Source organism: Stegostoma tigrinum, chromosome 24, assembly GCF_030684315.1.
Source record: "Stegostoma tigrinum isolate sSteTig4 chromosome 24, sSteTig4.hap1, whole genome shotgun sequence".
NCBI classification, from domain to species: domain Eukaryota; kingdom Metazoa; phylum Chordata; class Chondrichthyes; order Orectolobiformes; family Stegostomatidae; genus Stegostoma; species Stegostoma tigrinum.
This window is the reverse complement of record NC_081377.1, coordinates 40,934,247-40,946,007: the sequence shown is the minus strand read 5'-3', so window position 1 is coordinate 40,946,007 and position 11,761 is coordinate 40,934,247. Positions and strand designations below refer to the sequence as shown.

General features: G+C 41.4%; 1 protein-coding gene across 2 annotated transcripts in view; it reads right to left on the bottom strand.

Annotated features, from left to right (window-relative positions):
- Positions 1-4,342: 4,342 nt before the first annotated feature.
- Positions 4,343-11,761, bottom strand: part of si:dkey-34d22.1 (discoidin, CUB and LCCL domain-containing protein 1) — a 127,404-nt gene continuing 119,985 nt past the window's right edge. For both annotated transcript variants that reach the window (XM_048557727.2, XM_048557728.2), the window contains exon 15: positions 4,343-10,438. In XM_048557727.2, coding sequence (XP_048413684.1) covers positions 10,161-10,438 — 278 coding nt within the window. In that variant the 3' untranslated portion in view covers positions 4,343-10,160. The remainder of the gene's footprint in view (positions 10,439-11,761) is intronic.

Below are 11,761 nucleotides of genomic sequence, written 5' to 3'. Positions count from 1 at the left end.
TGTGAGTCAACCAAAAAGAGGAGAAATATTTTTGAGGTAATCAAATCGTGAAGTATCTGGACGGAGGAAAAAGGGAGAATCTGTACCTGTTGTCAGAAGGGTCAAGTACCAGAGAATTCAGACTTAAAGTGATTGGCATAAAGGTGATGTTGAACCGTACAGGACTTAAATTAGGCCACAGCTACAGAACCGTAGGCAATTCTGGTCACCACAATATAAGAAAAATGTGATTGCGCTGGAAGAGATGCAGAGGAGATTCACCAGGATGTTTTCTAGGATGGAACATTTTAGCTATGAAGAGAGGCTGGATAATCTCAGGTTTTTTTCTTTAGTGCAGAGAAATCTGAGGGTGACTTGCTTGAGGTGGAGAAGATTGAGTGGCACAGTCAGGTTGGATAGAAAGCAGCTGCTCCCCTTCATTGAAATGTCAATGTGAAGGAGGCCTAATTTAACGCGAAAGGCAGGCTGCTTAGAAGGGATTTGAGGAAAGATTTTTTTCACTGAGGGTAGTGGGAATCTGGAATGCACTGTCAGGGAGGGTAGTTGAGGCTCGAACCTCACAACCTTTAAAAAGTACATGGATGAAATCTTGAAATTCTTTGAAACATTCAAGAAAGACTCAGTTGGCTGGATGGCTGGTTTATGATTCAATGTGACACCAATACCATGGGTTCAATTCCTACACCAGCTGAAGTTACCATGAATGAATGTCCCTTATCAACTGAGGGAGAGTGACAGCCTAGCGGTATTTTCATTGGAATGCTAATCCAGAAATCCAGAGTTGAGATGGTGGCAGTGTAAGACACTCCAGCTGAGGTCCTCTGCTCACCAGCTGCTTTCCCTTTTCCTTTCCTTTTTTTCCTCTTGCTCCAGGTTTTCTTCCCCCACCCTGAAATTTTAACTTGGTAAAGTTCCATATTTGGAGGGAATGGAGAACAGAGTCTAAGACCAGCCTGACGCAAGAGACGAGTCGCGGCCAGTGCAGCAGCAAAGTGTGCATGGGCCGATTCCCGGAATCGAGCCACGGCTGGATCCCGGAGTGGCTGTAGAGTGAGCATGGACTGAGTCCCAGCTGGAGTGGCAGCACAGCGTGTGCGGACTGAGCTGGGAGCTGAGTCATGGCTAGAGCGGGAGAGAAGCCACAGGCTGGCTAGGGGAATGAGTCCTGGACAGAGGCCAGCGTGTCGAGGCAGCAGACACAGACTCAGTCCTCAGAAAGGACTATAACTTGAGTACTTTAAAGATACTTTTATTCTCATTCTGGACTTGTTAAACTCCGTATTCCCATGCTAGTCCTTTCTTTTACTATTTCAATCCTGTAACAACGCTCAAAGTACCTGTACTAGGTATGCTGTACCTAAGATGGTGCCAAGAGGCAACAATACAAACTTTTCACTGCACTCATTCGAGTGCACGTGACAATAAAGACTACTCTAAATTCTAAATGTTCTGGGGACCAGGGTCATTTCCTGCCTTGGCACATGGTGGAATTTAAGTTCAATAAAAGTCTGGAATTAAAATTCTAACGACGACCACAAATCCATTGTCAACTGTCAGGAAAATTTGAACCTGGTTCATTAATGTCCATCCTCACTTGGTCTGGCTACATGTAACTTCAGACCCACAGCAATGTGGTTGACTCTTAATTGGTCTCACAGTAATTAGAGATGAGCAATAAGTGCTGGCCGAGCCAGTGATGCTCTCAGAATCATACAGGTGGAAGCAGGCCTTTCGGCTCAACTCATCAATGCTGACCAGGTTTTCTAAATTGAACTAATCTCATCTCCCTACATTTGGACCATATCTCTCTAAACTTTTACTATCCATATACCTGTTAAAATGTTTTTTAGATTTTTAAATTGAGCCTGCCTCTACCACTTCCCCTGGCAGCTTGTTCCATACATGCACCACCTTCTATGTGAGAAAGTTGCCCCTGAGGTCCTTTTTAAATCTTTCTCCTCTCACCTTAAACCTATTCCCTCTGGTTTTGGACAGTCCTGCCCTGGGGAAAAGACCTTTGCTATTCATGTAATCAGTGTCCCTCATGATTTTATAAACCTGTTACGGTCAGCCCTCAGCATCCTCTTCCCCAGGAAAAAAAAGTCGCAGTCTATCAGCCTGTCCTTATCACCCAAACCTTCTAGTCTTGGTAACATTTTTGTAAATCTTTTTTATGCCCGTTCTAGTTTACTAACATCCCTCCCATAGCAGGTTGACCAGAATTATCCACAGTACAGGTAGTTCTCCGATAATGTGATGGTTATGTTCTTATGTGACCTCGCGCCATAGAAAATTGTACAGTAGAAAATCGCCATGGAAATTTGCGTTATAAGGAAATCGCCATAGAAAATCAGTATATCTGTACAGCAGGAAGTTTGTGTTATTCAAATAGCGTCCACTATTCATCAATCACATTACAGCCAATTTGTGTTAACGAAACACACGTCATAGCAGAACTAACTGTATTCCAAATGCGGCTATACATTGTACAGCTGTACCATGTTATCCCAACTCCTCAAAAGTTCTGACTGATGAAGGCAGCCATGCCAAATGCATTCTTCATCACCCTTTGTACCTGTGACGCCACTTTCAAGAAGCTATGCACCTAGAACCTGGGTCTCTCTGCTCGGCAACACTCCTCAGGGCCATACCATTAACTGTGTAAAGGAAGTCCTAGGCCCGAAACGTCAGCTTTTGTGCTCCTGAGATGCTGCTTGGCCTGCTGTGTTCATCCAGCCTCACATTTTATTATCCACACTTTGTTATCTTGGATTCTCCAGCATCTGCAGTTCCCATTATCACTAAAGTAAGTCCTGTCCTGGTTTGTCTTACCAAAATGCAACACTTTGCATTTGTGTGAATTAAACTCCATCTATCAAATCTCGACCCACTGGCCCATTGATCAAGATCTCATTGCACTCTGAGATGACCATCTTGGCGAAGGCAAATTCAGTAAAACAGATTGTCTCATGTGCAATTCTTACAGCAGGAAAAGAACCCCAGCGTTTAGTAACATAGGGAGGAATAATGGCTTTCACATTCAGCTTCAAGACCTCAGCAACTACTTAAACTGAAATCCTGGTTCTGTGGGAGTTTGACCAAATCCCTTCATGCTGCTGCTATTGTTCCAACTTTGAAAAACGCCCCAAGGCCTCACAAACTGTTTAGTTTATTGGCTTTGAGCAGTCTGCTCATTACCTCTGTCTCAATCTCTCTTCATTAAAAAATACAGGATAAAATACACTTCTTCAACCCACAGTATCATCATATATCTAGTACATGTCTCTCAGAATTCTGTCCAACAACTTACCCAGTACTGATGTTAGATTCACCAGTCTGTTGTTCTCTGGCTTTTCCTTGCAGTCTTTCTTTAATAGTCACACAACATTAGCCACTGTTTAGTCTTCTGACGCCTCGTCTATTGCTGTTGATGATACAAGTATCTGTGCTTAGGGGCATTGCAATTTCTTCCCTAGCTTCCCAAATGTCCTGGGATGCAGTTGATCAGGTTTTGGAGATTCACGTCCCTTTATGTGTTATAAGACCCCCAGCACTTCCTCTTCTGTAATGTGGACAATCCCTTGAGTTCCCTAACTTCCATGTCTTTCTCTACTGTAAATACAAGAAATAGTTGTTTAGAATCTCAACCAACTCCTGTGGCTCCACAAATAGATGATCTCATAGATCTTTGAGGGGCCCTGTTCTCTTTCTAGTTACTCTTTTGCCCTTGATAAACTTGTAGAATCTCTTTGGATTCTCCTTTACCTCATCTGCCAAAGTTATTTCATGTTGCTTTTTTTTACAATCCTGATTTCCCTATTAAGTGTGATCCTACAACCCATATATTCCCCAAGGGATTCACTTGATCCTGTTGCCTATACCTGACATTCGCCTCCTTCCTTTTCTTGACCAGAGTGTCAATATATCTAGTCATCCAGTGTTTCCTCCTCCTGCCAGCCTTGTCCTTCACACTAACAGGAAGATGCTGGCTCTGAACTCTCATTATCTCGCTTTTGATAGCTTCCACTTGCCAGGTATCTCTTTACCTGCAAACAGCCACCCCCGGTCAACTGTTGTCTAATACCATCAAAATTGGCCTTGCCCCAGTTTAGAACTTCAACTTGTTGGCCAAACCTATAGTTGTACATAAATATTTTAAAACTACAGAATTACAGTCTCTGGTTTCAAAGTCCCTCATCCCATGAAATAATAAAAAAATTCTTCCTTCACCTGAGGCATGGTGACACTCAGGTTAAAATCACTACCAGCCATCTCTCTCAAAAGGTTTTTTTTTGTGAATATGCTCAGAATGAGCTCCTCAGGAAAATATATGCAACACAAATATTAGCCAGTATGTTTATTTACAGTCTTTAAAACAAGCAGATTCATATATTTTCCTGTTCAAACAAAAGACTTGTGTTCCTTGACGCTCGAGCATATTTTTACACATAGTGCATACAGGTCTGCAGAAAGGCAACGTACACATCTCAAATAATAAATCTGCAGAGGAACAAAGATATTTCCCTAATGATGTTCCATCTGTGTATGCAGCATCTGCTATATTAAAATGAAGTATTCTAGGGCACTAGAATAGCAATTACACTTGTACTTTTAATATGATAGTTATTCTAGTGAACGTATAAATATCGAATGGCAGTAATAGGGAACATTGTACTCATTTACAACCTTCATTAGAGCACCTGTGATTGAATTATTACCATAGTGACAACCATCTAATAGAGATGAAATAAAAGGCTGTACCATGGTGTGAATCTGAATTTGTTACATTATGTAAATAATCTTACATTTATTTTTGCCAGTGATTTGATTTTATGTTTGCCAATATTGCAAATGAAATAGCATTTATCTGCAAAGTGGATGTTAAGATGTTTGACTGAATTGTGAAAATGTGCATAAAGAAATCACTGTGTGAACATGCTTTGTGAATCCACCCTCAGAGGTATTGACTTGTACTATGAATAGGCCTCTAGCGTTCTTTAGTATTTCATCCCAATGGCTTGTGCAACCTGAGAATGTGATATTTGTAGGCTAATTAACCATCGAGGTATCACAACTGAGCACAATTTGTCCTCAAACAACAAACACTTCTCAGCTCACCCCATCGAATAACAGTTGGAGAAATAATGGATTCCGAGGAGGAAATGGGATGATGTAAAAAATTTTTTCTCCAAACTCAGGAAGCACTGACAATAACTGCAGTGCCCTTATTGTCACTAAAGCTGAGATTGCTAACTCAGCAGTGACATGAAATTGAAGCTGAGATGTACAGGCAACCCGTATAAAATTAACTTTGGGAGTGCCATCGTTAACATAGGTTTCCTGCGAAATCATAGGATGCTGTCTAATAACATGGTTGGTCATATCCAGTCTGCAACTGATAGAATTAATTTTGCCATTCATTGCAGGCTGTAAATTCATCAATAAATGCCAACTGTAAAATAGGATCCTTTATAGAGTTTCAAGCTAGCTATTTCATGACATGATTCAAATGTTGTTGCATCATTTGCTGAATAAACAATTTAAAAAATCTGACCTGTAACAGAAAATGATAAAATATTCCCGATACATTGTTATGGAAACAATAGCCAAATGCAAAAGCTGCTTCAACAGCCATCAGGAGTATATAACAATTGCTAGAAACAAGTGGTGTAAAGAATAGTTTTGCTTTTCCTGCAAATCTGTTCTCATAATTTTTTTTCAGTCTTGAGAAGGGGGTGCTCTCAACCACAGAATTCTGTCCACAGCACTCAATACTCCTGTTTGAATTGCTAATGTCAGCTTTCTGTGGAGCAGGAACTGTCCTGCCAGATTGCGCCTGCAAAATGGGAAGCTCCAGATTCGCTTTCAGGGAAGCAGCTTTGGAAATAACTTGCTTTAGTTCAGATTAAGATGAAATATAATGTTAGTCAAATAGTATCGAGCTGTGACTATTACATATTCTTTCCTTAAATATCCATGCTGTAAAAGTTATTTAATCTCTAACAGTTTTATACGCAGCATGTTTATAATGATAATCACAGGAATGTACTGCGTTTAATTACCCAATACTTCCAAAATATTTATGCCCAATCTATACTCACAATACTTGTAATAAATGTAATTTTTTTGCAAGATTTGTTATCTAGACTTCTAAATATGTTTATATTTTCCATAATTTCTGTTTGATAACTTTAGCAGCAACCAAGTTAATTATATGCACCAACATCTTTATGGGATATAGACTTTAAAAGGTACACTGTTCCTGGTAAACCACACACCTTCTGTCCTTATCCTTCTACTTGGTAGAGGTTGTGTCAGAAATGACACAAGTCTTGATTATATTCCATTTATTTGCAGAGAACGGGACCCTGCATATGACTGTGTCTCATCTGTGTAGTGCAAGTGCAATCTCTGCAAGTGTAGAATAGAATAAAATCCCTACTGTGTGGAAACACGCCCTTCAGCCCAACGAGTTCAGACTGACCCCTCAGAGCATCCCACCCAGACCCAACCCATTATTCTATCTCTGTAATCCTACATTTCCCATCGCTAATCCACCTAGTTTGCACATCCCTGAACACAATGGGGCAATTTAGCATGGCCAATCCACCTATCCTGCACATCTTTGGACTGTGGGAGGAAACTGGAGCACACAGAGATAACCCATGCAGACACAGCGAGAATGTTCAAACTCCACACATACAGTCACTCAAGGGTGCAATTGAACCCAGGTCCATGGTGCTGTGAAGCAGCAGTGCTAATCACTGAGCCACTGTGCCACCCTGTAACTGTGACAAATTGCTTGACCTTCGTGGTCTCCTTTAGAATGATGCCATGGGATGAACTGAAAGGGCTGCTGTCACATCAGCCTTCCCATTTTCCACGTAATTTCTCTCAGTGTAAGATTGTGAAGTTTTAATAATATGGATCCCTGACTTGTGTGAATGGAGATGTACTCAGTGCAGCACTCTTACAGTAAGCAGGAAGATGACAGGGCATTTTTCACATCCAATTACAAAATCTTCATAATATTTTAATATGTCTATTTTCCTTAAAGGGAATTCCAAACAACATTTGGTTCACCTTTGTTCTAACAAAGACAATGTGACCATACTCATGATATGACATGATATATATTAAGTGGCATCACATGTAAGAGGATAAAATGTTACAGCAGAGCTACACAACAATAACTGGAATACTTTATTGTAGCCTATTTAATTAATCAATATTAGGATTAATTTTACACTGCCATTAATGAAATCCTGTAATCACAGGTTAGACCTGATATTTCTTTTCTTGCTCCATTCCAGGGCAGAGGGGATGGACATAAAGTTCCAGACAGAGGCAAGACTCCTGAATTGGAGTCAACAGAAGATCTTTATAAGTCTGAGCATTGATGCCTCAAGAATCTCAGGCTTTCTTGGCAAATTATTGTTGATGTCTGTAGCCTCTTGAGGCAGGATCTGCTACTCAGCAGACCAGCTGAGTATGTAATGCCAATGGCTCACATTGAAAGGTCATTTCAAACCTAATTCTCTGCCTTTCTCTGGACCACTGCATGTACTTCTACAGGGAGAGAAAATACGGAGTTAGCAGCATGAGAAATGAATTACGAGAGGAGGGAAAGCAAAGTTTGTTGATGATGACCACAAAACATGATTAAGATAAGGAAGATACCCTGTGTTGGCTAAGAGGATGGGGATGAGGGGAAATGGAATGAATGGACTGTTGGTCAGGGGGAGTGTTGTACAGAGGATTACTGAGAAAGTCAGAGTATGGGGCTTGGCACCTGAAAGTCATACGCCACTCACTATACCCACCTCCCAAGATCCTTGAAACTCCTGGCATTCTGTATCCAGATTAGAGGGACCACATTTGTTCCACTTACATTCATACCAGTTAGTTTTGACAGGCTGGTCTGTTCTTCCTGTTCATGGGCAACATTACCTCAATCTCTCAGATTCTCAGCAGGACCTTCAGGTAAGTGTCAGAGATCTGGATGGATCAACTTTCCCAAATTTCCTTTCAATTTGCTTGGTTGCTGAATCCTCAGGAGTCTTTGTAAGGTTCAGTAATTCTCACAATGTTGCATCTGTTTAACCGGATATCTTTTCTTTTGATCTTCCATCCCAAAGGCATGATGCTAATGCTCACAGCAAAGCCCACTACCCAATCAAATGGATTTCCATCACACCACCGTCATCTCAAGTCAAGTTCAGCTAATTTGAATGGTATGGTGCCTTAATGGTTGCACTGCTCCCTCACAGCACCAGAACCAATTCCAGCTTTTGGGGACTGTGTGGAGTTTGTGCATTCTCCCTGTGTCTGTGTGGGATTCCTCAGGTTGCTCCAGTTTCCTCCCATAGTCTAAAGGTGTGCAGGTTAGGTGGATTGGCCATGCTAAATTTCCCCATAGTATCCAGATGTGCAGGCTAAGTGGATTAACCATGGGAAATGCAGGGTTACAGGAATTGGGTGAGGGGGTGGGGTTTGGGTGGGATGCTATTCTGAGGGTCGGTGCAGACTTGATGGGCCAAATGGCCTCTCTGTACACTGTAGGGATTCTATGATTCAATGAATTCCACTCATTACCAATTCAGCTGAGTTCCTGGTGCAAGTGGTTTGCATCTCCAAACAACTGGTTAGTATGTATTAAATTATTTCACCTATACTTCTGTGTAAAAGATTAAGTTATCACTGTATTACCATACCATAGGGCTGCTCTCTCATTACAGGGAGGCAACTGGTGATGGTTTGACCTGAGGGTCACCATATCTCATGTGAGGGGAGAGACTGAGAAGGAGAATCTTTCATTGCAACCTCAGATAGTGTGGGTATTGAACTCATGCTGCTAGCATCATTCTGCATTGTAAACCAGTCATCCTGTTATATTCAAAATATTTTTGTGGAAAAAATTACTGCCATAGGCCTCATCTGGCATATAAATCTGCACAGTAGATTTGTAGCACCTTCTATAACCTCAGGGCATTCCAAAATGCTCTACAGCCAATGATTTGGTTCTTGAAATTATGTCTCTGTTGTGATGTAGGCAATATAGCAGCCAATTGTTGTTAGGAAAATCCCACAAACAACAAGATTATAATGACTCAGTTATTGTTCTGATAGGGATGTTTTATCCCATTAATCATAATAGATTTTTGCTAGACCATGGTATAACCATTTAGCTATCAACAATTCTTTAATTAGAATATCTTATCATTTCCACTTCACAGGGAGACCTGAACATTCAAAACCAACAGGATGCAAAGAAAAGAAATTAAACTGGAAGAACATTAGATCCAATATATAATTTCATTGTTGTAATTCAATGTAATTTTTCATGAGAAGCTCTAAGATTAGCTGTACATCTTCTTTATGAATGACTCCGAGAAGTGGCTGCTCTGAAATCGCTCCCGTGTATTTATTCTGTATTTAAATTCCATTGTGAAATCACTTCATTGTTTGTTAAAGATAATTCTGAGAAATTGGCCTGAAAGTGTGCAGTGCCAAGGACTGTAAATCCCATTGTTTTGAATTTCGAAAGAGTCTGTACCGAAACCTAGACGTCACATTTTATTCGTACAAATCTGATTAATTGTTGGTTAAATAATATCAGTTTTCTCTGTTGTAAAAAATATTCTGTAACAAAAATGAGCAATTAATGCATGTTCCCATCCATTCCTATTTTATGAAGTGCTTTTACCTATTCAGTCCTTAAAAAATACATTAAATAACATGATTATCAAAACATTCCCTGTTGGAAACACCATCAGGTACACTATTCAGAGTTCAAGGTTTTCACTTAGTGGTGTCAGTGTTGACCCCTTGCCCTGGAGCTGCTCTCTGTGACTTGGCTGATAATATTGTATTGCCAACTTCCTTTTGAATTCAGGAGTGACAGGCAGTTTTAAAGCATACACAAGTACTTACTGTGCATGATCATGTGTTTGATAGTGCACTGACATAACAGAGTCACTAGGGCAGACAGGAGGTTTCTTTGGTGTAATTTACGTGATGTTGTACCTTTCTGCTCGCTGCTTTTGACTTGTTTCTTTTGCCTGGCAACCTTTGGAAAGGTTCAGTACGTGACAGAAATCTGTATCTTTTTTGGTTGAGACAAATGTACAGAGGCAGCACAGCTGGCTTGACTGAGGCTTCTATAGTGCTTCTTGACTGGGTGGAATGACTTTTACTATGTAGACATTTTTCTTTGCGGAAGGTTCCGAGTCTGAACTTTGCTCAACAAATGGAGTAGCATACTCCGGCTCCTGGTTAGATAATGGTTCCGCATATTCGTGGCTCTTCCCCGAAAAAGGAACATCATAGTGACTTACAACAAGTGGTATAGTGTAGCCATCGTCTACTGGGGGCTTGAAAGTAGATGAGGCTTTTTGGGCTGTTATCCCCACCTGAATAATATCAGGCTCTGCATACTCTGTTGGAAGAAAAGTACAAAAACAGTTTTGTGTTAAATAAACAAGTATGTGATGATTGGTGCATTAATCTATGGCAATGAACCAGTCAAGCAATTTCAAAAGGGATGGAGAGATAGAGGCACAGAAACTGGGAAAAGAAATTGTCTTCCTTTAAGTCACGTAGGGACAGCACTTCTTTCATTGTTATCATTTCCTCCAACCCTCCTGGATCCATGTGCTTCTTTAATTCTAGTCTTTTGCACACCTCCAGTTTTAAATCTCTGTATCACTATTGGCTGTGCCTTCTGTGTTTGGTACTCCAAGTTCTGAAAGTCCCACACTAAACCCCTCTATCTCTTTTTTTTAATCCTTCTTTCAGGAAACAAATTAGTTGAATAATGGGCTTGGATAACAAGGAGTAGAGCTGGATGAACCCAGCAGGCCAAGCAGCATCATAGGAGCAGGTAAGCTGACGTTTCGGGCCTAGACCCTTCTTCAGAAATATTTCTGAATTTCTGAAGAAGTGTCTTGGCCCGAAACATCAGGGTGGCACGGTGGCTCAGTGGTTAGCACCGCAGCCTCACAGCGTCAGGGACCCAGGTTCAATTCCAGCCTCGGGTAACTATCTGTGCGGAGTTTGCACATTCTCCCCGTGTCTGCGTGGGTTTCCTCCGGGTGCTCCGGTTTCCTCCCACAGTTCAAAGATGTGCAGGTTGGGTGGATCGGCCATGCTAAATTGCCCATAGTGTTCAGGGGTGTGTGGGTTATAGGGGGATGGGCCTGGGTGGGATGATTCAAGGGCGGTGTAGACTTGTTGGGCCAAAGGGTCTGTTTCCACACTGTAGGTAATCTAACCTAATCTAATCTAAACACTGGCTCAAATATTCTGATAGCCAGAAAGCCACTTATGCAACTTAAACTGGAGTTGTGATCAGGACCATTCAGAATTCCCAATGGAGCTAACTCCAAGGGAATTGCCCAGGAAGTTGAAAATGCCAGTGGGCAGTTCCCCTTTTAGTTGGTGAATTCTATGGTAACAGATACCCAGGACAAGTTAGAGGATTAAGAGCCTATGCTAACTCCTGGTTAACTGTAAAACTGAGCTCCCTATTCACCACTGACCCTGCAACTACAGCTCCCTCTCTATCAGAACGCATACATCCCACCCTGGACCTGACCTTGCTGGATTCAACATCCACACTCTAACAGATTCCCGCACTCTCATCCACAAACCTTCTGACACCAACACTTTCAATACAACCTGTCCTAGTGGACCAGACATCCATATCCTCTTGGCATCTCCTTGCCTGCCATCCCACTCCACCTTCAGCCCAGATCCTTCT